The sequence below is a fragment of the Aquarana catesbeiana genome, linkage group LG12 (genome assembly GCF_042186555.1).
Source record: "Aquarana catesbeiana isolate 2022-GZ linkage group LG12, ASM4218655v1, whole genome shotgun sequence".
Classification (NCBI taxonomy): Eukaryota; Metazoa; Chordata; class Amphibia; order Anura; family Ranidae; genus Aquarana; species Aquarana catesbeiana.
Genome location: NC_133335.1, coordinates 59,994,335 through 60,021,810, shown reverse-complemented (window position 1 = coordinate 60,021,810; position 27,476 = coordinate 59,994,335). Strand labels below are relative to the sequence as shown.

Below are 27,476 nucleotides of genomic sequence, written 5' to 3'. Positions count from 1 at the left end.
CAAGCCACTGCACTGACCATAGAAAGAAGTGACAACCACCAAGCTGTTGTGAATGAGCGTGTGGTATAAAAATCTGGTTGTGAGGTATATGGGGAAATGTAATTAAATAATAAGGAGGGGCTTGGCAAACTATAAATTATTATTAAGAGGGCGGTATCTGAATTATAAATAGAATTAATAGACAGTGCCTCCAGCCGATTATGACAATTAATAAATAATTTAATTAAGTGCTGTTGCATAGCAAAACCACTTACTGTTATCTCACATATATATTATTATTCTTATTATAGCCAAATGTACCACCCTAACTCCTCCCACAGCTTTTACACTACATAGACAGTAATATATCGAAACGTGCAGATTGTTCTCAATTGGTGTGCTATTAATTTGTGGAACGTTTTGCCGAATGGTTCACGAAATATCGTTGTTTTTGCGGTGAAATTGGTCCCATAGGAATGAATGGCGAAATGTTCAAAACTAGAGTGGGAGGTGACAAAAGCTGATAACCCCATGATCAGCTAAAACATTATGACCCCCCATGATCAGCCAAAACATTATGACCACCCTATGATCAACCAAAACATTATGACCACCCCATGAAAAAAAAAATATAATTTTTTTAAAAAAAAAATAATTTTTGAAAAAAAAAATCATTTAAAAAATAAATCATTTTTGAAAAAAACAATTTTTGAAAAAAAAAAAATTGTTTTTGAAAAAAAAAAATCATTTTTGAGAAAAAAAATCATTTTTGAAGAAAAAAATCATTTAAAAAATAAATAAATAAATCATTTTTGAAAAAAAGAAAAAATAATTTTTGAAAAAAATGTTCAGCTCTTTCAGCTACTGATGGCACTTCTTCAACTTTTTTTACTACTATTTATACTTTTTAAAATATTAAGCTTTTTAACACTTTTCACAGTTACTCCAGCCACTGCAACCACAACAGTTACTCAAGCCACTCCACCCAGTTACTCTGCCCACTCCAGTTGTAAACTACTGTAGGTGGAGGCAAAAACACTTCACACAATTTCCCCAAAAATTGTAGCTTTTCTAGTTAAGTGCTCTTGCATAGCAAGACCACTTACTGTTATCTCACATATATATTATTATTTTTATTATAGCCAAATTTACCACCCTTACTCTTCCCACAGCTTTTACACTACATAGACAGTAATATACCGAAACGTGCGGATTGTTCCCGATTGGTGCACTATTACTTTGTGGAACGTTTTGCCGAATGGTTCACGAAATATCGTCGCTTTTGCGGCAAAATTGGTCCCATAGGAATGAATGGCGAAATGTTCAAAACTAGAGTGGGAGGTGACAAAAGCTGAAAAATCAGGACATGATTTCTAAACTGCCACCACTCCCTCATTTTCAAGCCCACCTACACCAATCTTATATCAAAACGTTCAGCAATCCCTGCTGCCACTACACAAGTCCACGGCTAAGCCATAGTCCTGATAGTTTTTACAATATGACCTTTTTTTGCAATTCAAGCCATCTATTGATATTCAATGAAACTCCTAATTCCGACCAAACTTCCTAATATCATCCAATCCTGATCTAACCTCCTAATATATCACCCAATCCCGACCTAACCTCCTAATATCACCCAATCCCAAACTAATCTCCTAATATCACCCAATCCCAACCTAAGCTCCTAATATCACCCAGTCCCGACCTAACCTCCTAATATCACCCAATCCCGACCTAATATCCTAATATATCACCCAATCCCGACCTAATCTCTTAATATCAACCAATCCCGACCTAACCTCCTAATACATCACCCAATCCCGACCTAACCTCCTAATATATCACCCAATCCCACCCTAACCTCCTAATATATCACCAAATCCAGACCTAACCTTCTAATATCACCCAATCCTGGCCTAACCTCCTAATATCACCCAATCCTGACCTAACCTCCTAATATCACCCAATCCCAATCTAACCTCCTTATACATCACCCAATTCCGACTCAATCTCCAAATATCACCCAATCCCGACCTAACCTCCCAACATCACCCAATCTGTACCTAACTTCCTAATACCACCCAATCCGGACCTAACCTCTTAATATATCACCCAATTCCAACCTAACCTCCTAATATCACCCAATCCCGACGTAACCTCCTAATATATCACCCAATCCCGACCTAACCTCCTAATATATCACCCAATCCCGACCTAACCTCCTAATATATCACCCAATCCCGACCTAACCTCCTAATATCACCCAATCCCGACCTAACCTCCTAATATATCACCCAATCCCGACCTAACCTCCTAATATCACCCAATCCCGACCTAACCTCCTAATATCACCCAATCCCGATCTAACTGCCTAATATCACCCAATCCTAACTTAATCTCCTAATATCACACAATCCCGACCTAACCTCCTGATATATCATCCAATCCCAACCTAATCTCCTAATATCACACAATCCCGACCTAACCTCCTGATATATCATGCAATCCCGACCTAATCTCCTAATAAATCACTCAATCCCGACCTAATCTCTTTATATCACCCAATTCTGACCAAACTTCCTAATATATCACCCAATCCCAACCTAACCTCCTAATATCATCCAATCCTGACCTAATCTCCTAATATATCACACAATCTCGACCTAACCTCCTAATATCATCCAATCCCGACCTAATCTCCTAATATATCACCCAATCCCAACCTAATCTCCTAATACCACCCAATCCCAACCTAATCTCCTAATACAGTGGTTCTCAACTCCGGTCTTCAGGGCCCACCAACAGGCCAGGTTTGCAAGATAACTGAAATACATCACAGGTGACATCATTTGCTGCTCGGTGATTGCAGTATTCTAGTCTGCATCTCCCTAAGGTAATACTTAAAATCTGGTCTGTTGGTGGGTCCTGAGGACTGGAGTTGAGAACCACTGTCCTAATATCACCCAATTCCGACCTTACCTCCTAATATATCACCCAATCCCGACTTAACCTCCTAATATATCACCAAATCCGGACCTAACCTCCGAATATCACCCAAACCCAACCTAACCTCCTAATAAATCACCCAATTCCGACCTAACCTCCTAATATCACCCAATCCTGATCTAATCTCCAAATATCACACAATCCTGACCTAATCTCCTAATATCACACAATCCCGACCTAACCTCCTAATATATTGTCCAATCCCGACCTAACCTCCTAATTTCACCCAATTCCCACCTAACTTGCTAATATCATCCAATCCCGACCTAATCTCCTAATATATCACCCAATCCCGACCTAATCTCCTAACATCACCCAATTCCGACAAAACTTCCTAATATCACCCAATCCCGACCTAACCTCCTAATATCACCAAATACCGACCTAACCTCCTAATATATCACCCAATCCCGACCTAACCTCCTAATATCATCCAATCCCGACCTAATCTCCTAATATATCACCCAATCCCGACCTAATCTCCTAATATCACCCAATTCCAACCTAACCTCCTAATATATCACCCAATCACGACCTAACCTCCTAACATATCACCAAATCCAGACCTAACCTCCTAATATCACCCAATTCCAACCTAACCTTCTAATATATCACCCAATTCCGACCTAATCTCCCAATATATCACCCAATCCCAACCTAACCTCCCAACATCACCCAATCCCGACCTAACCTCCTAATATCACCCAATCCCGACCTAACCTCCTAATATATCACCCAATTCTGACCTAACCTCCTAATATCACCCAATCCCGATCTAACCGCCTAATATCACCCAATCCTGACCTAATCAAATATCACCCAATATCACCCACTCCCGACCTAATCTCCTAATATCACCCAATTCCGACCAAACTTCTTAATATCACCCAATCCCGACCTAACCTCCTAATATCACCCAATGTCGACCTAACCTCCTAATATCACCCAATCCCGACCTAACCTCCTAATATCACCCAATCCTGACTTAATTTAATATATCACCCAATCCCGACCTAATCTCCTAATCCACCCAAGATGTCATAGCTAGAGCACAGAGCCTTAAAAAGATTATTTCAGTTCCTTCTCTATAAATTGCTCTCACGCCCACAAGATCTACTTGTCATACACAATTTATACATCAAAACACAGGTATTTTTGTCTAGTTCTTATTATTCTTATAGCCAAATTTATCACCCTAACTCCTCCCACAGCTTTTACACTAAATAGAGAGTAATATACCGAAACGTGCGGATTGTTCCCGATTGGTGTGCTACTACTATCAGCCAGGCTCATACCGCAACACTTAAGCTTCGTACACACGATCGGATTTTCCACAGACAAAACCTCAGACTTTTGTCCTAAGGCGTGTGCCTGGATTTTGTCATGCATACAAACGACAAGGAATTGTTGGTCAACAAACACAAATGTAGTGACGTACTACGTGTTTTTTTTTTTAGATCTTTAGCGCCACCCTTTGGGCTCCTTCTGCTAATTTCATGTTAGTAGAAGTCTGGTGAATGTTTTGATTTGCACTTTTCATTTCACGCTTTTCATTTAGCGCTTTTCAGTTTGTGCTTTTCATTTAGCACTTTTCATTTTGTGCTTTTCAGTTCGTTTCTGAACGTCCATTTGTCAACCAGACATGTTGCGGAATCGGAGATAACGTGTTATTTATTATTGGCCTTGGAGTTATTGCCTTGAACCAAGTCCAGTCCAGGAACAGGAGGAGGAGGATTTCTTGCACCAAAAAATTGGTTGCTTTATTAATCGTGACCAATTATGCCTTTGTTGCGGGAGCTCCAGGAGAACAATCCAGATGTCTTTCGAAATTATCTCCAGATGACGGACTCCTGCTTTCACTAACTCTTGGCATTGCTGACCCCCTATATTAAAAAGCTTCTTCCACATGTTTGCAGTGTCCCCCACATGGCTTCTCACGAACTGCAAACAGAACTTCCTATGGCTTTCTTCCAACAATGGCTTTCTTCTTGCCGCTCTTCCATGAAGGCCAGATTTGTGGAGTGCACGACTAATAGTTGTCCTGTGGACAGATTCTCCCACCTGAGCCTTGGATCTCTGCAGCTCCTCCAGAGTTACCATGGGCCTCTTGTCTGCTTCTCTGATTAATGCTCACCTTGCCTGGCCTGTCATTTTAGGTGGACAGCCATGTCTTGGTAGGTTTGCAGTTGTGTCATACTCTTTCCATTTTTGGATGATGGATTGAACAGTGCTCTGTGAGATGTTCAAAGCTTGGGATATTTTTTATAACCTAACCCTGCTTGAAACTTCTCCACAACTTTATCCCAGACCTGTCTGGTGTGTTCCTTGGCCTTTATGATGCTATTTGTTCACACAGGTGGACTAATTAGGTGACTTTTGAATGCAATTGGTTCCACTAGATTATAGTTAGGGGTATCAGAGTAAAGGGGGATGAATACAAATGCACGCCACACTTTTCAGATATTTATTTGTGAAAAAAATTGAAAACCATTTCTCATTTTCCTTCCCACTTCACAATTATGTGCCACTTGGTGTTGATCTATCACATAAAATCCCAATAAAATACATTTACATGTTTGGTTGTAACATGACAAAATGTGGAAAATTTCCAGCGGAATGAATACTTTTTCAAGGGACTGTATGTACATCAGCATGGGCTCTCTCATAGACTACAGTTAGGCCTGCACTATGCAGAGGCAGTGCAGCTTCTACATAAACTTGCCAATGTTGTGCAACTAAAAGCTTCTGTTTTTATTCAAAATTTTTGTTTTATTTGTCCTCTTTTAACCTTTGGCTGACCAGGTTGAAGAATCTTACAGGAAGGTTAATTACTCACAAATGGAATGGAATGTACGCATTGACTTTGTTCAGGCTTTCTGTTTCCGGTGGTTTGGAAGTTAATTTTGCTTTAGACCTGGCTTTGCTAACACCAAAAAGAAATGGAAAAGAAACTATATCAGTAGAGATGCTAGTAAGGACAATGTAATAAATTATGATATCACTGCAATCTTTTCTAAGCTTTTTGAGATGGAAAAGAGGGGGGGGGGTGCATGGGGCTACAAATTAGGGCCTACAGCCAGAGCCAAAGCCCAGGCAGAAGAGGATCCCGGTTGATCACTGTGGTGCGGCAGGTGCCACACCTGACTTTGTGCCTTCCTGGCTGTCTCCATGCAGTGTGCAGGAGCAGGTTGTCAAAGTGACAGCTAGGTCCTACCAAAGACGCTGGAAGGGGGCACTCGCTGTAATCAGTAGGGTTCTGCTATTAACCACCTCTGGAAGGTTTTATCCCCTTCATGACCAGGCCAATTTTTGCTATTTAGCACTGTGATACTTTACCTGGTAATTGCGCGGTCATGCAACGCTGTACCCAAACAAAATTTGTATAAATTCTTTCACACAAATAGAACTTTTTTTTATGGTATTTGAGCTCCACTGTTTTTTCTTATTTTTTATTATATAAACAAAAAAAGACCAAACATTTTGAAAATATTTTTTACTTTCTGCTATAAAACATATACAATAAAAAAATTAAAAAAATAAGTTTCTTCATAAATTTAGGCTATATTTTGCTACATTTCTTTAGTTAAAAAAAAATGTGTATATTGATTGGTTTGGGTGAATGTTATAGTGTCTACAAACCATGGTATATATACTGGAATTTTTTATTTTTGTTTTCATAATACTAATGGTGTTGATCAGAGACTTATAGTGAGGATGGAAAGCATTCAGACCCCCTTAAATTTTTCACTCTTTGTTATATTGCAGCCATTTGCTAAAATCATTGAAGTTCATTTCATTTTTTTCCTCATTATTGTACACACAGCACCCCATATTGACAGAAAAACACAGAATTGTTGACATTTTTGCAGATTTATTAAAAAAGAAAAACTGAAATATCACATGGTCCTAAGTATTCAGACCCTTTGCTCAGTATTTAGTAGAAGCACCCTTTTGATCTAATAAAGACATGAGTCTTTTTGGGAAAGATGCAACAAGTTTTTCACACCTGGATTTGGCGATCCTCTGCCATTCCTCCTTGCAGATCCTTTCAAGTTCTGTCAGGTTGGATGGTAAACGTTGGTGGACAGATATTTTTAGGTCTCTCCAGAGATGCTCAATTGGTTTTAAGTCAGAGCTCTGGCTGGGCCATTCAAGAACAGTCATGGAGCTGTTGTGAAGCCACTCCTTCGTTATTTTAGCTGTGTGCTTAGGGTCATTCTCTTGTTGAAAGGTAAAACTTCGGCCCAGTCTGAGGTCCTGAGCACTCTGGAGAAGGTTTTCATCCAGGATATCCCTGTACTTGGCCGCATTCATCTTTCCCTCGATTACAACCAGTCGTCCTGTTCCTGCAGCTGAAAAACACCCCCACAGCATGATGCTGCCACCACCATGCTTCACTGATGGGACTGTATTGGACAGGTGATGAGCAGTGCCTGGTTTTCTCCACACATACCACTTAGAATTAAGGCCAAAGTTCTATCTTGGTCTCATCAGACCAGAGAATCTTATTTCTCACCATCTTGAAGTCCTTCAGCTGTTTTTTAGTATACTCCATGCGGGTTCCATGTGTCTTGCACTGAGGAGAGGCTTCCGTTGGGCCACTCTGCCATAAAGCCCCGAGTGGTGGAGGGCTGCAATGATGGTTGACTTTCTACAACTTTCTCATATCTCCCGACTGCATCTCTGGAGCTCAGCCACAGTGATCTTTGGGTTCTTCTTTACCTCTCTCACCAAGGCTCTTCTCCCCCGATAGCTCAGTTTGGCCAGACAGTCAGCTCTAGGAATGGTTCTGGTCGTCCCAAACGTTTTCCATTTAAGGATTATGGAGGCCACTGTGCTCTTAGTGCAGCAGAATTTTTTTTGTAACCTTGACCAGATCTGTGCCCTGCCACAATTCTGTCTCTGAGCTCTTCAGGCAGTTCCTTTGACCTCATGATTCTCATTTGCTCTGACATGCACTGTGAGCTGTAAGGTCTTATATAGGCAGGTGTGTGGCTTTCCTAATCAAGTATAATCAAACACAGCTGGATTTAAATGAAGGTGTAGAACCATCTCAAGGATGATCAGAAGAAATGGACAGCACCTCAGTTAAATTTATGAGTATCAAACTTAGGACCATGTGATATTTCAGTTTTTCTTTTTTAATAAATCTGCAAAAATGTCAACAATTCTGTGTTTTTCTGTCAATATGGGGTGCTGTGTGTACATTAATGAGGAAAAAATGAACTTAAATGATTTTAGCAAATGGCTGCAATATAACAAAGAGTGAAAAATTTAAGGGGGTCTGAATACTTTCCGTCCCTACTGTATAATGGGCCTGCATTATACTGCAGGACCTCCTAATGCCAGGTCCTCCAAGCAAGTGGTTGTTGGGATGGTAGACGGGCCTAGCAACCAATAGTTTTGACAGGGGATCTACAGGGGGAAGCCATTTAATCTGGCTCTGTTGGTAGTTCCGCCACTGGCATGGGCCTAAAGGGCAGCTGCTTTGGGCCCCACAAGAAGGACTGGGCCAGGGGCAGCTGCCTTTTTTGCTCTTCATTAAAGATAGCCCTGTGCCTAACATGTGTGCTGATTTTTAATAAAGATCTTTGTTTCTCACCCCTGCTCTACCTAGTCTGAAAGGTGGCAGCGCCTACAAAACTTGCCTATTTGAGTCAATAGGGCTGCACCACAACCATGAGCATTTGTGACACAGTATTTTAATGCTAAATCCTCTGTTGGCTCAAAAAAGAAATGAGGAAAAAAAAGGCTTGTGACCTTCTGAAAGCCTGCAAACTGCCTCTTTAAAGCAATCCACTTTGGATCAGAACACTTTTCAGAGGGATGGTAGGGACTGCTGCATGTATGAAAGAGGCCTTTGTGTTGTGAATGTATAGAGACCCTTAAGCCTCGTACACACGATCGGATTTTCCGACGGAAAATGTGTGATGACAGGCTGTTAGTGGAAAATCCGACTGTTTGTACGCTCCATCGGACAATTGTTGTCAGATTTTCTGCGAACAAATATTGGCTGGCAGGCTTTAAAATTTTCTGCAGACAAATGTCTGTTGTCAGATTTTCCGAGCGTGTGTACACAAGTCCGTCAGACAAAAGTCCAAAGTACAAACACACATGCTCGGAAGCAAGGACAAGCCAGAAACGGTCGGTCTTGTAAAGTAGCGTTCATAATGGAAAATTAACATTCGTGACGTGGCAAATTATGAAATCTCGAAATGCAGTGCACATTCTCTTCTTCTATAATGGGATAATAATGAAGCTGCTTTGCTGGTGATACTGATGGAGTTCTGCCAAACATATTTTAAAAGGCTTTTTTTTCCTAGTGTAAAAAAGAATTAAGGAAAATTGTTGCCCATACTTACCGTCATTTTCCTTTCCTGGATCCTCCCCATATCAGCCTACTATGGGTCAGCTCCACCCACTCTGACCCCTCCAGGACCACCTTTTTTCTAGCCCATAAAGGGCAGGCGTCGGACCAGCCCAGTGTTCAAATACCTTTCCTCGCGATGGAAGATAGGGTGGGAATCCTCGGCTGACATGGGGAGGATCCAGGAAAGGAAAATTACGGTAAGTATGGGCAACAATTTTCCTTATTCTTGGACCTCCCCATGTCAGCCTACTATGGGATGTACCAAGCAACCTTCAATAAGGGAGGGAAAGAACAAAACAAGTCAGAGATAATACTGCTGCTTAAACAAATTTAATGGGCGACAGCTGCAGAAATAACAGAAGAGCCAAAACGTTTCTGCAGGAGAGAGGGCTACATTTAGCCTATAATGCTGGATAAACGTGTTGGGTGCGCTCCAATTCGCTGCTCTGCACACTACCTCAGGTGACACCTTCGCATAGGCTGCCCACAATGCTGCCATGCCCCTGGTTGAGTGCGCCCTGATCTCTGCAGGAAAGGAAAGGCCCAGAGACTTGTAAGTGATCTGGATGGTCTTCACAATCCAGAATGAGACAACCCTAGGTGGAGCCGCCATGCCCTTTTTAGGTCCCAAAGGGAAGATGAACAGTTGATTTTGCTTGCGAAACTCCTCAGTCCGCTTCAAGTAAGCTGAAATAGAGGAGACCAAGTCTAGCCTCTTCCAATCATCCTGTAACTGGTCCACTGTAAAAGCTGTCAGAATAGTCTCCCAATTCATGTGAAAAGCAGTAGAGACCTTTGGTAGAAAGCTATCAACTGGTCTAAGAACAATCTTTTTGGGAAAAATCACACAAAAAGGCTCCCTGGATGAAAAGGCGCATAATTCGGAAACCCTCCTAGTGGAGGCTATGACTGTCAAGAACACTGTCCTCAATGTTAGATGAAATAAAGAACAGGATGATGTCGGGTCAAAAGGAGGAGCCAACAAAGCTTTTAAGACCAGAGTCAGGTTCCATTTACGAAAGTAGGACTTCAGGGGGGAGGTCTGATTTTATTGGCTGCCTTCAGGAAACGGATCACGACAGGATCTAATGCCCACCTAGAATTCATTATTGCCGAAAGGGCAGAAATCTGGACCTTCAGAGAATTATAAGCCAGGCCATTGTCCAGACCCTGCTGGAGAAATTCTAAGATGTTTGAGACTGAAGGAGATTCGGGCTGCCAGCCCCTCTCTGCCGCAATGCGTCGGAAAGCCTTCCATACCCGGTGATAGGTCGAGTTTGTAGACTTTTTATGAAACTGTAACAAGGTGCTCAACACTCCCTCTGAGAGGCCTAAATCCTTGAGAGATCTCCTCTCAATTTCCATGCCATTAGCCTCAGCCTCCTGGGGTTTGGGTGACATATTCCGTTTTGGAACAGGAGATCCCGACAAGGTGGCAACGGGATTGGTTGATACATTTTCATTCTCCACACTAGTGGGAACCATGGCCTCCTGGGCCAGAATGGTAGGACTGCTATGGCTGTGATCCTCTCCCTGTAAATCTTCAACAGGGTCTTGAGGATTAAAGGAAGCGGAGGGAACACATACACCAGGGGGAAGTCCCATGGTTTGGACAGAGCATCTTGGCCGTAAGCTTGTGGATGGTATGTTCGAGAGAAGAAGCAAGGAAGCTGGGCATTCTTTACTGATGCCATGAGGTCTATTACAGGCAACCCTCAGAGTCTGAAGATCCTTCGCAGGAATTTCGGATTCAAGGCCCATTCGCTGGGATCCACAAAGTTCCAACTCAACTGGTCTGCTAAGGTATTCTCGGGCCCCGGGAGATAGGCTGCCATCAGGGAAATGAGATTCTTCTCTGCCCACTGGAATAACTGGTACACGACTTGAAGAAGGACCCGGCTCCTGGTGCCCCCCTGACGGGACATGTACGTGACAGTGGTCTTGCTGTCCGATGATATTTTTACCGCTTGATGTTTCAAGAGTGGTCGGAAAGCTAGAAAAGTGCGCCGGACGGCCTCCAATTCTAGGAAGTTTGACGTTTGTGAGATGTGTGGGGGCCACCGACCCTGAGCCTGCTGGCCCAGGCAGTGAGCTCCCCAACTCAGGAGACTGGCATCGGTAGTCAGCACTACCAGATCCGGAGGCCGAAGAAATACACCCCGGGCCACCAAAGGAGGGATTGACTTATCAACCTTGGAATGTATATGCTCTGCATCAGAGAGTGACAATCCCATTGGAGAAGGAAATTACACTGAAAAGTTCTTCTTCTCCACCTGGCCCATGGAACTACCGGGGTTGTGGCTGATAGCACTCCAAGATAGCGCATGCATTCTCTCGCTGCAAGGAACGAACCGGTCATTACTCTCCTGCTTTGGATCTGAATGTCCCGAATCTTCCTCCGAGGGAGAAAGACCAGATGCGCCGGCACACAGAAGGAGGAAGACGAATGGCCGCCGCTTCACAGGCCTGAGGATTCTTCACAGCAGGCGCTTCCACAGCAAGACAGGGTGAGGCCTAAACCCCAGCGGGCTGATGTGCTGAAGAGGGGGAGATCCCTAGACAGGCTGAGAGACTCTAGAGCCAGTGCTGACAGAGCGGTGGAGGGGGGAGAGGAGCCATCCCTAACACAAATCATGGAGGCCATACAGGGATGTCAGAGCAAGTTAATAAACCACTTTGAGGAGCTGAAGGTAGAATTCTCTTTCATGAAGCATGACATGCAAAAACTAAGAGAAAAGGCACAGATCACGGATCGCCACCTTACTACATTGGAAGATGTATTCAGACCATTAGATACTGCAGCACAAGTGACTAAGAAGACACTGTCTGAACATACATTAAAGATGGCTGATATGGAAGATCGTATGAGAAGGAACAATATTAGGCTGGTGGGGTTCCCGGAAGGGGTGGAAGGGAGGCACCCTGAAGAATTCCTTGAGAAGTGGTTGTTGGAACATATGCCTTCTAACACCTTTACAAGTATGTTTGCCATTGAAAGGGCACACCGCATTCCAGGATGAGCACCTCCAAAGGGAGCCCCCCCTAGATTGATGATTGCAAAAGTACTGCACTTCCGTGATCGGGAAAATATCCTACGGGGAGCCCAAACGGGACCTGAGTTAACGATCGATGGATGCCGTATATCAATATACCCTGATTTTTCTGCAACTACACAGAAGCAGAGGGCCTCCTTTCATCCTGTAAAAAAGAGATTGAGGGATCTTAGCCTGATCTACAGCATGCTCTACCCTGCCAAATTGAGGGTGGTGGATAATGGGAAAGTATATTTCTTCAACAATCCTACTGAGGCCTCAGAGTGGTTGGATACACGTGGCCGCCAAAGAAATAGAGTTTCTCCCAGCCGACCATGAGTGAGTCTGGTGGAGACACCACTGGATCGGGGGGCCCACAGAAGAAATGTCAGCAGAACCTTGTTTTTTGGAAAAGGGGGGGGGGATTTTGTTTTTTTTCTCTTGATCGTTTCCTCCAGACCAACCTAAAAATGGTCTTCAGGTTTCTCCTACAAAACCTTTTTTGCATACATGCTGGGAGGAAGAGTAAGGGCATTTGCATTAAAAATGGGAGGAAAAAGTTTTTTTTACCCCCCCCCCGCATTATTCTCTCAAGGATGACATTTAGAGTTGTGCTTGATATTGCACAGTTATGGAAGATACACCTATATTGGCACAGATCTACCAGTTTGCTGATCCTCCCATGGGACACATAATTTGGGGAACTGAAGGGGGTTTTTTTTTTTTTTTTTTTTTCTTTACCATTACCTCCTTGTATTGTTTTGTACGAAAAGAGGGAACACAGGAGGGAAAGGTTTTTTTTTCTGATATTGGGACTGTTTATGTCAATTGCCAGCAATATATGCCAGGTCTGCAAGATGCTCTAGGCAATATATTTTTCTATTAGTGGACTTTGTCTATTGTTCTTACCTTTTTGTTCAATAACAGGTGAACAGTTCTTGAACTATACGGGTAGAACTGGCCGCCCTTTTGGCGACTGGTCTCATGTGATAGGTTTTTTTGAGTCGCATCTCTGGAATGCCTGGAATGTAAGAGGCCTAAATGCTAAGTTTAAACGCTCTTTGGTGTTTGAGTATATAAAAAAATACAAACCTCACTTGATACTCCTCCAGGAGACTCATCTGCAGGGCTCCAGGCTTCTCTCTTTAAAAAGGGCTCACATTGCTGGGGCCTATCATTCCAGCTATTCCTCGTATGCGAGGGGAGTTTCTACTTTGGTCACCAAGACCATGCCCATATCCATTCAAACAGTAAGAACAGATGTTAAAGGGCGATATGTTATACTTGTTTTGAAAGTGATGAACAGGACATTGACATTTGTGAATCTGTATGTTCCTCCTCCCTTTGCGCTAACTCATCTGGATGATATGATGAAGGATACATATGAGGTAGCGGAGGGGAGGATATTCATATTTGGGGACTTTAATTCAGTCTCTGATCCAGTGTTGGACAGGTTGGGAGGGACGGTTGGTGCTCCTGCCCCATTGGCGGGATGGATGTCTGCTCATGGCTTTAGAGATGTCTGGCGTTTTCACCATCCTGATACTAGGGAATACTCCTGCTACTCCGAAACGCACAAGACACTCTCCAGAATAGACGCTATCCTAACGGAGGGGGAGGGCATGCCATTAGTTCAGAAGATGTCTTACCTGCCCAGAGCTCTCTCTGATCATTCCTCTATGCTGTTGGAGCTTAATCTGGGACCGAGGCCTGGGTTGAGACTCTGGCGGATGGAGGCTAGTTGGCTTCAGGAAGAATATGTAACAATTAAGTGCACAGAAGCCATCAAACATTACTGGGCTGATAATGCCGGTTCCGGGTCCTTTTTGCTTCAGTGGGAGGCCTTTAAGGCCACGTTGAGAGGGGTGTTCATGGCAGAGGTAAAGGGATTTAAGAAGCAGTTGGCCTCCACACTGCAGCATAGGGAAACAGAGGTCTCTCTGGCGGAGGCAGAATATGTTAGGGATCCCACTGAGGAGCGGCTGTTGACATTGCGGGTGGCAACAAGGGAGTACAAGACAGCACTAACAGACCATACTACGAAGCTTGGCCTCGCTCAACGCCGGCGTTTGAATTTGGTGACAAGATTGCTGGCATACTTGGCAAGGCCGGAATACGTTCCGGTACATATTAAATCGGTTTTTGACGATTGTAAGTTGGAGGTCTGTGACTCGGCGGATATTTTGAACACTTTTGTCCTTTTTTATAAAGAATTATACAAGTCTTGTGCTCCTTTGGGGTCTGAAGCAGTGGAAACGTATATAGCGGACATTGATCTCCCTAAATTGACGGAGGATGACAGCATTGCTTTGGAGGCTGGCATTACGGTAGAGGAGGTGGAGGAGGCGATTGCCTCCTTCCCCCCTAGAAAATCCCCTGGGTTAGATGGTTTCCCATCAGAGTGGTATTGCACCTATCGCTACGGATTAGCTCCCCGCTTGCTTAGAGTTTTTAATGAGGCCAGGGTGGGCGGTGGGTTGCCCCCTTCTATGAGGGAAGCTTTGGTAGTCCTGATACCTAAAGTGGGGAAAGATCCTCGGGAATGTGATTCTTACCGCCCGATCTCGCTGATGAATGTTGATACAAAGATATTGGCCAAAATAATTGCAAGCAGGCTGCAGGCAGTCATTCCTAAGCTGGTGGATGCAGACCAAACAGGATTTATCCAGGGTAGGTGCACTCAGATGAATATCAGGAGGCTTTTTTTGAATCTTCAGACTGTTCATGACAACTCCGGGACTAGGGTGGTGGCCTCTTTGGATACAAAGAAGGCCTTTGACTTGGTTGAGTGGCCGTATTTGTTTCAGTTGCTGAAGTCCTATGGTTTTGGCCCAGTGTTCATCTCATGGGTCCGGCTGTTGTATACGGACCCATTGATTAGAATACGGGTCAATGGTATTATATCAGATCCCTTTCCTATTTTTCGGGGCACCAGGCAGGGGTGTCCATTTTCACCCCTCCTGTTTGCCCTGGCCATAGAGCCCTTAGCGGTACAGCTGAGGTGTAGTTCACAGTTGACTGGATTGAGGATCGGGGATTTTGAGGAGCGAGTGTCACTCTATGCAGATGACATGTTGCTCTATCTGCAGGATCCTGGACCCTCGCTTCTGGAGGCTTTCCGAATGTTACAGAAGTTTGGAGAGTACTCTGGATTCTGTATAAATTGGAAAAAATCTTCTCTTTTCCCTATTGATGAGGGGGTGACTGTCCCACCCGGGTGCCCCATTCCACTGTCTGCATCTTTTAGATATCTGGGAATTGAGATTCAACTTCCCATTTCTAAGTTCCTGGAGGCCAATTTGTCACCGATTGTGGGGAAGTTTTGGGAAAAAGTTCAAAGGTGGCAGAATTTACCGATCACCTTGATGGGAAGGATAAACCTATTTAAGATGATCTTCCTGCCCAAGTTTCTCTATATCCTTTCGAACTCCCCGGTTTTCGTGACATTGCAGGTCTTTAGGAATATTGACTCCATTATTGTAGGTTTCTTGTGGGGGTCTAAAGCTCCCAGGGTCTCTTTAAAGGTTTTGAAACTACCAGTTACATTGGGGGGGCTTGCCCTTCCGGATTTGCGCTCCTATTTTTTGGCCTCACAGCTCTCTTTCCTGCACTGGCGGTTGTCTCCGCAGACACCTAATGCCACTGCCTTGTTGGAGGCCGCAATTGCCACATCACAGGAGACCCTGCAGAATGTGTTATATAGGAGGGGGGTCCCGGGTAGAAAGATGGGTTCAGTGATGGCGTTACCGGGGAAGGTTTTTCACCTGTGCTCTCAGCGACGGGGGGATGACCCCTTGTGGCTATCTCCTAACAGTCCTTTATGGTACAACCGATCATTGGGGGAGTTTATGAAACTTTCTGATGGCCCAGGGTCATGGGCAAAATATGGTATTAAATATCTACACCAAATTTGTAGAGATGGTCGTTTGTGCACGTTTACCCAGTTGCGTGAGCAATTTGGAGTGCCGAGGTCTTGGCTCTTCCGATATGCACAATTGAGGCACGCAGCATACACTCAGTTTGGAGGGTCTGAGATTCGTGTACAGAAAACAGACTTAGAAAAGGTACTGATTGACCCGGATGTGTCAAAGAGGATTTCCAGATATTACGGGGCGGTGGGTCCAGGTCAGGTAGCTTTGACCTCCAAGGCCAGGGGGAGATGGGAGATGATTGTCCCGGAGTTGTCGGAGGAACTGTGGCAGGAGGTATTGGACACGTTTTTGGTGTCTGTTATCTCCTCCACGGACAGAATGATTCAATATCGATATCTACACCAACAGTATTATACACCGACCAGATTACATCGAATGCGTAGGAGGGACTCTGCTATTTGTCATAAATGTGGGAAGGAGGAGGGCACATTTGCACTTATGGTGTGGGAATGTATGAAGGTGAGACCGCTATGGCCTCAGGTCACTGAATTTATATCAGATAAGTTTGCTTTACCGAATATTTGCTCTCCTATGCGGTGTTTACTTGGGATTTTCGATCAAGAGGAGTTAAATGCCCACACTAAATTGTTCCTAAGGATCCTGTATTTTGGTGTTAAAAAGCTCATAGCAAGGAGATGGATACATGAGGAACAATTGACGCTAGGGATGTGGATTAAAATAATAAACGCAGATTTAATGATGTATAAAATGACTTATGAGGCTAGAGGGGCTACCAAGAAGTTTAGGAAAGTTTGGTTCTGGTGGATGGACTCTGAGAATACTCTGGATGAGGGAGAGCCCTAGTATGTTGTATGAGTGATAGATAAAAAACTCTGGAGAGATGGAAATGGGTTGCTTGCTTCCCTTTCCAAGATGGGCTTGACATGTTCGTTTCTTTTTATGAAGGGGCAGGAAAAAAAAGAAGGAAGGAGAAGAAGAAAAAGAAGGAAAAAACAAGAAAAAAAAAAAAAATACTGAAATGCAGACATCCCAGGGGAAGAAGGTGGGAGGGGAGGGGGGGGGTTATTTTTATTGTTAGTGGGGTTTCTGTTTGAAAAAAATGCACGTGTATGATATCATAAGACAGAATTGATGATGGAATGAGCATATGTTAAGCCTGCAATATGATTGTTATGCTAATGGAACATATGGAATATGTGTAATATGAGTGATATGTATACTTGTTGTGCATAATAAAAAACTTTAAAAAAAAAAAAAAAAAATATATATATATATATATATATATATATATATATATATAAATAAAAAAATAGGTAAAAACCTTTCCATAGGTTCTTCAGTGCAATAGGCAGAGAAAACAGGCAGGCAGATGGACCTGGAAGGCAAGTGTGAGGATCAATGTACTGCGGTATCAAACACTAGTAAGCATGCAGCCTCAGTTAAGAAAGACAGCCTACCTTTAGGCATAGCAGTCTGACGAGCTGGAGCGCTGAGAGGAATGCAGGGAAGCCAGAGCCTGGAAACACCGCCCCTTAAGGCTAGCAACGGCGTGAGTCAGCGAGGAGCGTCTCGGCAGTTGCTAGGCAACCGCAAGAGAAGGGAAGCCATCGTGACGTCACCCGCCACGCTCAGCGCCACTCAGAGACACACAAGGGGCGAACTGCATAGCCCAGCAGACCACTCACTAGCCACCAAGGAAAGCAAGGTAAACAGCTGCAAGTAAAAAACAGCACACAGCCCCACTAACCTGCCTGTTTCTGTCTGCCAGCGAACAGCACAGTTATTTAAACTGTTTAGCAAACGTCCCTGCACCACGGGAACCCACCACCTTGGGAGATTTACAGCCCATCTGAGAGGGTCTTCTGTACCGGGAGAGGCTTAACCCGACCCGGAGTTAATTCGACCCATTTCTTCACTCACAATATAAGAAATTTTTTTTTCCTTTTTTTGCGAGGACGAAAAAAGAACACTGGGCTGGTCCGACAGCCGCCCTTAATGGGCTAGAAAAAAGGTGGCCCTGGAAGGGTCAGAGGGGGCGGAGCTGACCCATAGTAGGCTGACATGGGGAGGTCCAGGAAAATATTATTATGCTTTTATTTTTTTTTTGGGCAAGTTACCACAACACCATTATCCCGTAGTTTTTAAGATCAAAGATACAAATATGTTGGTGTCCCTTGTTAATTTTACTTAGTATTTTTTAAAACGTAACTGCCTACTCCCAAACTGTCATTTGAAGTAAAACACATAGCCAAGTATTATTCTGCACAATTTTTTTATTGTGTATGAAAAAAAAGAAAACAAATAAAATTAGACATGCTATCTGCCAATATAACTTAACCAAAAAGTGCATTCTATGCATCCAAAAATATAGAAAATATACCAAATCAAATCAATATTCAACCAAAACATAAAATAAAAGCCTCATGCATGTGTCCTGCTTCTTAATATAGGGGGTCAACAATGCCAAGAGTTGGTGAAAGCAGGGGTCCGTCATCCGGAGATAATTCTTAAAATCATCCGGATTATTCTCCTGGAGCTCCAGCAGCAAAGGCATATGACATAATTGGTCACGATTAATAAAACAACCAATTTTAGGTGCAAGAAATCCTCCTCCTCCTGTTCCTGGACTGGACTTGGGTCAAAGCAATAACTCCAAGGCCAATAATAAATAATACGTTATCTCCTCCGATTCCGCAACATGTCTGGTTGACGGCCGGCCGCTCAGAAAGGAACTGAAAAGCGCAAAATGTAAAGCGCGAAATGAAAAGCGCGAATCAACACTCACCAAACTTCTACTAGCACGAAAATAGCAGAAGGAGCCCAAAGGGTGGCATCTGACAATTGGACTTCCTCTTTATCGGCTCGTAGTACGTCTAGTACGTCACTACGTTCGTGTTTGTTGGCAGACAATTGTGTACCGTTTGTATGCAAGACAAAATCCAGGCACACGCTTTCGGACAAAAGTCCAATGCTTTGTCTGCAGAAAATCCAATCGTAACATGTTCTTATTTTCTCCCTTTGGGTCAGGTAAACTTACAGAATGCTTTGGAAAATGCTAATCCTGCCAGAAATCTGTAAGGTTATGTTTTTGGTATTACTGTATTTATTGATGCTCATGGTGGGTAATCTGGTTCCCAGGAAGGCTTCTACACCCCAGAGAATCCCCATGGTCTCCTTGGCTTGTAGTGTAATGCAACAAAAATGTTAATTGAAAGGCCACAGCACTGCAAAAAAAAAAAAAATCCAGATGTGACTTTCTTCCATTAAAGGTCAGTGGGGAAATCAAAAGAGTTTCCAATGCATTTCAGGGGTATATATATGTCGCTCTGTATGGGATGCCAAACAGGAAATACAATGTATTTACAGTGAAATCTTGTTCCTCATTTTATTAAACAGAAACGTTCAACATAAAAAAAAAGACGTAGCTTGAAGGTTTTCTTTACAAAAGGCTGGCAAAACCAGGCAGGGCAACACAGCGAAGATCTCTGGCATGAGGAGGAAGGTATTTTACCATATGGGCTGCATTCAGGAGGGTGGGGGACTACCTAAACATCAGCCTCATTGAAGGCAAAATGTTTTCTTTTAATGCAAATTGTCCTTTAAAGCAAAACTACACTACATCGGAGCACCACAAACAGAAACCGCTATTTTATTAATTTATATTATTCAAAGCAAACTCCGCAATCCATCTAGGTCTCCATGCTTTATTTTGCTGAGACATCACTTTAAAAAACACCCTCTAGCACTTCTGACTGTGGCCATCTGTGTGGCATGTAGAATTTACTTCCTGGAATCCATCTGCCCTTAGCTCAGGCATGCAGGCAGAGGGTGTGCTTAGCTGAGAAAGCCCCATCTCCCCTCCTGATGACTCCTAGCACGTATGACATAATTTTCCTAGGCCTGGAAACCAGAAAGCAGAACTGAAGAAATGTAAAAAACCTGATAGAACACCTTTAAGATGAATTAGAATGCGAGCCAGGCCTTCTCATCCACATCAGTGCCTGACCTCACAAATACGCTTCAGGAAAAATGGTCAAACATTCCCATAGACACACTCCTAAACCTTGTAGCAATTTTCCCAGAAGAGTTGAAGCTGTTATACAGAATACAGTATACCGTTGTGGCCGGCACGCATCCGGGAGGGGCGGGGTAGGTGAAACGCTACATACCCCTATGTGGGGAACTACTGTACACTGGTAGAGTACCCAGATAGCATCATTTTGCACATGTAAATTATATCCAACTGTCATTCTACTCCCAAGCATCTCTTGCCTCTCCTTATGGTTTTTATTATTTGCTCCAAAGAAAGCAACGTTAACACAACAGGTAGGTGATCAATGGATCATTTAACCTATAAATGGAAACTTGCGTATAGACTTATATGGTAACTTATCCATTACGCTTTTTCAATCAATTTAGATGAATCTCTCTTTCCAAGTAAGTCCCTGAAGAAGGACTGAAATATAATGTACCCCGAAACGCGTTGGGCTTGAAAAGAGTCCCATCTTATAAGTATCACCATTCAGTAGAACACAACCAAAAATTCTTCTGAACTGTGTTTACTAACAATGTTTTCGTTGTTTACAATGTTTATAATGTTTTTAATTCATGAGAATCTTTAAATAAAAATAGTGTTTTACTCTTTATATGAGTTTGTACTCTAATGCCCCGTACACACGGTCGGATTTTCCGATGGACAATGTCCGATCGGAGCGTGTTGTCGGAAATTCCAACCGTGTGTGGGCTCCATCGGACATTTTCCATCGGATTTTCCGACATACAAAGTTGGACAGCAGGAGATAAAATTTTCCGACAACAAAATCCGATTGCGTCAATTCTGACCGTGTGTGGCCTGTTCCAACGCACAAAGTGCCACGCATGCTCAGAAGAAATTCTGACACGGGACAGCTCGTTCTGGTAAACTTAGCGTTCGCAATGGATACAGCACTTTCGTCACGCTGCAATGTTCAAAATGGTTTAATACAGCGCACTCTCTTCTTCTTTATAATGTAACAAGAATTAAGTAGTTTTGCTGCTCATATTCACACACACTTCTCACAAACTTCTTTCGTTACTATTTATCGGGATTCCCTCAATATATTTTGATTTCTCACATCTGACAACATATTTTTTTTTTTTACTTTAATGTAGAATCTTTTTTTGTGTTTCTCTTTTTTAATTTTTTTTTTGGTGATTTTGATTTGTACTCCCGAAAATGTTTGTGTGTTTTTTGTGACAAGTTCCGACAACACCACTAATATGTTGTTCTATTTAATCTGTAGGAGATTGTTTGGTGTTGTTGTCCCTTGTTAATTTCACATTTTATGTTTTTAGAAATGTACCTGAATCGTCACCAACAAACTGTCCTTTTTGGATGAAAACACACACAGGAGAGTAGAATTTACCGAAAAAATTTTTATTAAGGGGTCACAACTATAAACAAAGAGGGAGGCAACGCTGGAGAAACTGCAGAAGTGGGCGAAGCCTGGGACCCCCAGGGCAGACATCAATTATTTAAAAGCAAAATTGGTGGCCTGAGGAGTCCATATCTAAGGGAGGGCAGTCTGGTCCAGAAGTCCCAGAGATCCGGAAAGCAGCAGATGACATCTATGTCCCCAGGCTGTGGTCATACGAGAGACTGCATCTTCTGTCAGACCAGACTGAACCCAGGGTCATCACTCTTTGGTCTTCCTTCCACGCTTCCTTCCAGCCTTTAGCTGTGGTGGTGGAGTTGTGGCAGCAGGAGGAGGAGGAGTATCGTCCATCTCAATGACATCCGTCTTGTGTGTCAGTTCCCCACTCTCCCCCTTACGTAGGACTTTATAAATCAGGTCCTCAGAGATCTTGCGTTGGCCCTCCTGCATGCCCAGCAATTTGGTGGCAGCCATGCAGGCAAAGGCCTCTTCAGGACTGGGGAAGGCTCTGAGGGACGCCGAAGCCTCCTGGATCAGCCTGTATGCTGAATCCTGCACAGGACTGGGAGTGGCCTTCCTGGCTCGTTTATGTGGCAGGCGGAGGGGAGGAACCTGAGACTCAGTCAGGCTGCGACTTGTCCCAGGCTTCTCTTGGCTGACACTTAGCCCCGCCTCCTCCTGGCTGCCACTAATCCCCGCCTCCTCCTGGCTGACACTAATCCCCGCCTCCTCCTGACTGCCACATTCCACAACCTCCTCCTGGCTGAGGTCTTCCTGTGTATGAAAAAGGGACATAGTTTTAGTATTTTTTACATCAATCACACACAATTTTCACCTCCTGACTGCTGCAAATTGAATGTTAACAAATATAACAGACTATCCTTCTGAGCCCAGCATTTTGCATTCTTGTCCCAATTTTGGGTGCCCACTACTGTCTATTGATATGTAAAACACTTTTTTTAATCAGCAATTAATGATCAATAATAACATCTAGTAAACATCATTTATTTATTGCCCAGAAATCTGTAGAAGAATGCTATACCTGACTCCAGCTGGGCTCCTCCACTTATTCCTGGCTGGAAGGCCCAGGTTGGACATCAGAAGCCTCAGCTGGTATGGAAGGAAGTGTGGAAGGAAGAGTGGAGAGGGATTCCCTGACTTCAGTGTGGTCTGACAGAAATCGCAGTCTCTCATAGTACCACAGCCTGGGGATATAAACGTCATCTGCTGCAGCTCCGGACCTCTGGGAATCTGTGACCTTCTTGCGCTCCCTAAGATACGTGCTCCTCAGGCCACCAATTTTAGCTTTTAAATAAGGGATGGTTGCTGTGGGGACCACCGGCTTCACCAACTCCAGCAGTTTCTCCAGCGCTGCCTGCCTCTTCTGTTTGTGGTTATAGTGGGGGTGTCTCACTTGCCACAGACAGGGCAGCTCCCTGTACTTGTCTATGAACAGGGGCAGGAAATTGTGGTCGTTGAACCCATCCATTTTCTCTGCAAGACACAACACAAGACAAACCATAATGTCAGGCCAAACTCCCCTAATCTTGTTACAATATAGGCTTCCATTTCGAAGCAGTATAGGCCCAAGTTTAGATCCTACCTTCGTTAGCACAATCGGCGTCTCCGATGCTCCTTCCTCCGCCCACAGATCGTACGTAAGACGCGCGCGTTACGATTTATACACACTGCGCATGCGTACAACTCCGCCCGCCCCTGACGTTCTTTCTATTCTATTCCCCGCCCCTTTTTGTTTGGCGCAGTGGAGGAAGAGCACATAGCGGATAGACAGCAGGATCGTGCTAATTGTAGCAACGAGGAGGAGGAGGAAAGGCCAGAGCCTGAAACGTCCCGATCCAGAAGGAGATTAAAGGACTCAAATATGTCCTTTGGGGAGATGTTAGAGATGGTGGACATCCTGAAGAAGGCCGACTATGATGGAAAGTATGGGCCTTACCCCAACCACAATGTCCGAAAGGCCAAGATCATGGCGAAAGTGGTCAGGAGTCTGCACCGGAAATTCGGGGTACGACGATCGAAAGATCAGCTCAGGATGCGGTGGTCGGACCTGAAATTACGAGAACATGAGCAGTACAGAAAGATCCGGAGAGTGCTGCAAAAAAGTAAGTAGTTGTGCTGTGTTCCTATTGTTCTTGTGTTTATTACGTTCGTGCTGCTCCATGTGCTTTTAGGAACTGTTGTACACTTTAAAATGGCAACTTTCATGTTCATTGGCACATTATTCGTTCGGATCACACATTTTTATTTCGGACGATAAAATACCATTGTTTAGGCCATATGCATTTGGCCATCATTTTGAGGCCCTTTACTTGTCTTCAAAGAATTGGGTTGTGTAGATGGCTTTGTTACTAGAATGAAATGCAAACTAGATTCTGTGTAAGGAGAGGACACTCAGCAGCTGTTTTCACATCTGGACACTGGAGCACTAGTGTGGAACCCCAGAACACCATTTTTATTAGGGGGGTCACACAGGTGCTCCAGTGTATACTATAGGGGGGGCTACATCTGTGAAGCTTGTACCAAACAGGTAAAGTATTGCAGCTTGACAAAGGACACTAAAAAAGCTACATCTTGGAACTCGGCTAAAATAGATAATTGTACCCCACTTCCAAGCAATGTTTCATCTTTATAGTTCTGCCATCAAATATCTGTGTGCTAATTATACCATTTTTGTTTTACATAGGGGAGAAAAGACTCGGAGGACACCCCTCATCCGAGGAGACCAGAGCCCCCCCCCTCTGGAAGAAGGGGAAATACCCCCAACACAAGAAGAGCAGGAGGAAGAAGACGTGGTGGAACTAGTCACCACAACAGGTGAGTGTCTGCGACCCCAGGCTCAGATAAGAGATGGATGGCGGCATATTTTTTAGACCTAATTTATTTGGGGGTTCCTCTCTTTTTAGGTGATCGTGAGGTTGTGGATGAAGATCCTTTCACATCCGAAAGTGTCCAGATCCTGATCGGGGAGATCATGGGGTGTAATTTACAATTGGAAAACATCAAGCAAAACATCAATGATGTTATTCCAAAATATAAAAACATCATTGATGTTTTGGGGAGAGTTTAAAACCCCTCCAAATCACTTTCTTCTTTTGTGTGCTACAATGTGCGAAATGTTTTTGTGATTTTTCCCAAAGCCAAATTTGGAGGATGCACACAGTGTGCCAACATGTGCTATCTGCCATCACGGGAGATCAATGGACGCGTTTTGGGGGTGCAACCCCTTCCTCAATAATAAAGTAGCGGTGAGGAAGGGCTTTCTCCCCCAAAACACATCCCTTGATCCCCCGTGATGGCAGCTAGCACATGTTGACATTGTGAAATTTGTGTGCATCTTCCAAATTTGGCTTTTCCAGGGGTGATTTCCCCCCATCTGAACGCAATATCAAACCCAGTTCCTAAATACTCATGTCTGATATTGCCTTCCAGTTCTACCAAATGTGAACTTTGTAAGATCAAGATTTGTGTCTTTCTTTTTGGTTTTACACAGGCCTGTTTTATATAAAATGCACATTTTGATTTTGGATAATGACACCACAAAAATTGTTATACAACAAACATGTTGGTTTGTCAGAAAAACCTTTGGTAAATGCACATGTGATTGTGCAGGTATTAAAAAGATTGTTCATCAAGAATGTGTGGATTATTGTCTCAACACTACAACACTTTTGGGGTGATGTAATTGTTGTTTTATGAGAAAATGGGGGTAATTTCCTAAGGGCAAATCCTCTTTGCACTACAAGTGCAGTTTCAGTGCAGTTGCAAGTGCACTTGTAGTGAAAAGTGTCTTTGCATTTAGTAAATAACAGCCAACAGTGCTTTGTATAAGGTTACACAATCACGACATTTTCTGCACTCCACACATTTCTGTCAGGGTCAGCTCAAACAAACACAAGCAGTAAATGTCCACAAAGAAGAGCCTGGGGGGAGATGCCTGTCGAGAACTTGAGGTCCTGGAGGCTTCTCCCTGTGGCCAAATACTGCAGGGTAGCGACCAACCTCTGCTCCGGAGTGATGGCTTGCCTCATGCAGGTATCCTGCCTGCTGATATAGGGGGTCAGCAAAGCCAACAAACAGTGAAACACGGGGTCCGTCATCCTGAGAAAGTTCCTGAAATCATCAGGATTATTCTCACGGATCTCCCAGAGCAAAGGCATATGAGAGAACTGGTCACGCTGAAGCAACCAATTTTTGGTCCATGAACTCCTCCCCACCCTGTTCATGGACTGGACTTGTGTCAAGGTCAGGACCCCAACACCAAGCCCCCGCACAGCACGAACTCTACCGAGGAGTACGCATACAAAACATGGCTAGAAAACGGTCGGCTGCTCAGAACGAAGTAACAGAACGCACTGAAGAACAGCAAGGCCTGTGAAGAGCGACCTGAAAACCAGTAACGAACGAACAAGAATACAATGACTACTTAAAGTCACGCGGAACTTGCTTGCACGCACTGAAGAGCAGATACAAACCCACAAGCACAAACTGAACGGCAGAAAACGATCTGAAAGCCACGAGTCTGAAAAAGCGCGAATCGTCTCTCACCAAACTTTTACTAACACGAGATTAGCAAAAGGAGCCCAAAGGGTGCCACGCTTGGTTCTGAACCGGCCTTTTCTAGTCTCGTCGTACGTGGTGTACGTGACCGCGTGGTTGTCGATCGGAAATCCCGACAACTTTGTGCAACGTGTGTAGGCAAAACAAGTTTGAGCCAACATCCGTCGGAAAAAATCCTAGGATTTTGTTGTCGGAATGTCCGAACAAAGTCCGACCGTGTGTACGGGGCATTACACTTTATATAATTGCTGTGCAAGTGCCGGGAAAATCCACTTAGGGGAACCCTTTTTCTTTTTTTATACAGAATACAGAATACTTTAATAATCCCAAAGGGAAATTGGAAAGTTGTTACGACACAGACACACTTAACAAAAACAACACAAAATCACAACAATAAACTGAACAAGATGCAAAAACACACCAAAATTACCAATAACAGCCATTAACACCAAATAAACAAATTAAAACTACACTACAAATAAAATATCCATACAATTAAAATACAACATAGAATAAATAACACAGATTAAAATAACAGACAATCAAACTACCAAATGCAAATAATACACCACTTTCTCTAACACCACCCCAAATAATAACCAACACAATACCAACATACTATAAAAACAACACAAAATCCTGATCATAAACCAGAATTAAATCTTCACCTCTTCAGCCCTCATAGAAAAGAATTATATTTCTTGATCGCCACAGGCAAAAATGATTTTCCGTGTCACTCTGTGGTGCATCGTGGGTGTAATGCCGCATACACACGAGCGGACTTTTTGACCGGACTGGTCCAACGGACTATCCGACGGACTTTCGGCGGACTTCCAACGGACTTTCCCAAAGAACGGACTTGCCTACACACGATCACACCAAAGTCCGATGGATTCGTACGTGATGACGTACGACCGGACTAAAATAAGGAAGTTGATAGCCAGTAGCCAATAGCTGCCCAAGCGTCGCTTTTAGTCCGTCGGACTAGCATACAGACGAGCGGATTTTTCGACCGGACTCGAGTCTGTTGGAAAGATTTGAAACATGTTTCATTTCTAGATCTGTCAGACTTTTGGGAAAAAAAGTCCGCTGGAGCCCACACACGATCGAATTGTCCGACGGAGTCCGGTCAGCCAGACCAAGTCTGCCGGAAAGTCCGCTCGTGTGTACACGGCATAACAGTCTGTCACTGATGGTACTCCGC

At 43.7% G+C, this 27,476-nt stretch overlaps 2 protein-coding genes across 3 annotated transcripts in view; both read left to right on the top strand.

Moving 5' to 3' along the window:
* The window catches only part of LOC141114290 (NXPE family member 1-like), a 73,461-nt gene that overhangs the window by 7,142 nt on the left and 38,843 nt on the right, over positions 1 to 27,476 (top strand). Inside the window, exon 2 of one of the 2 annotated variants that reach the window (XM_073607892.1) lies at positions 19,677 to 19,782. The exons of the other annotated variant lie outside the window; for it this stretch is intronic. Within the exon in view, the coding sequence (XP_073463993.1) occupies positions 19,771 to 19,782 (12 nt within the window). The 5' untranslated portion in view covers positions 19,677 to 19,770. The remainder of the gene's footprint in view (positions 1 to 19,676; positions 19,783 to 27,476) is intronic. 2 annotated transcript variants of the gene reach the window in all.
* LOC141114291 (NXPE family member 4-like) overlaps positions 19,678 to 27,476 on the top strand; it is a 105,786-nt gene continuing 97,987 nt past the window's right edge. Inside the window, exon 1 of the mRNA XM_073607895.1 lies at positions 19,678 to 19,782. The gene's annotated coding sequence lies outside the window, so the exon portion shown is untranslated. The remainder of the gene's footprint in view (positions 19,783 to 27,476) is intronic.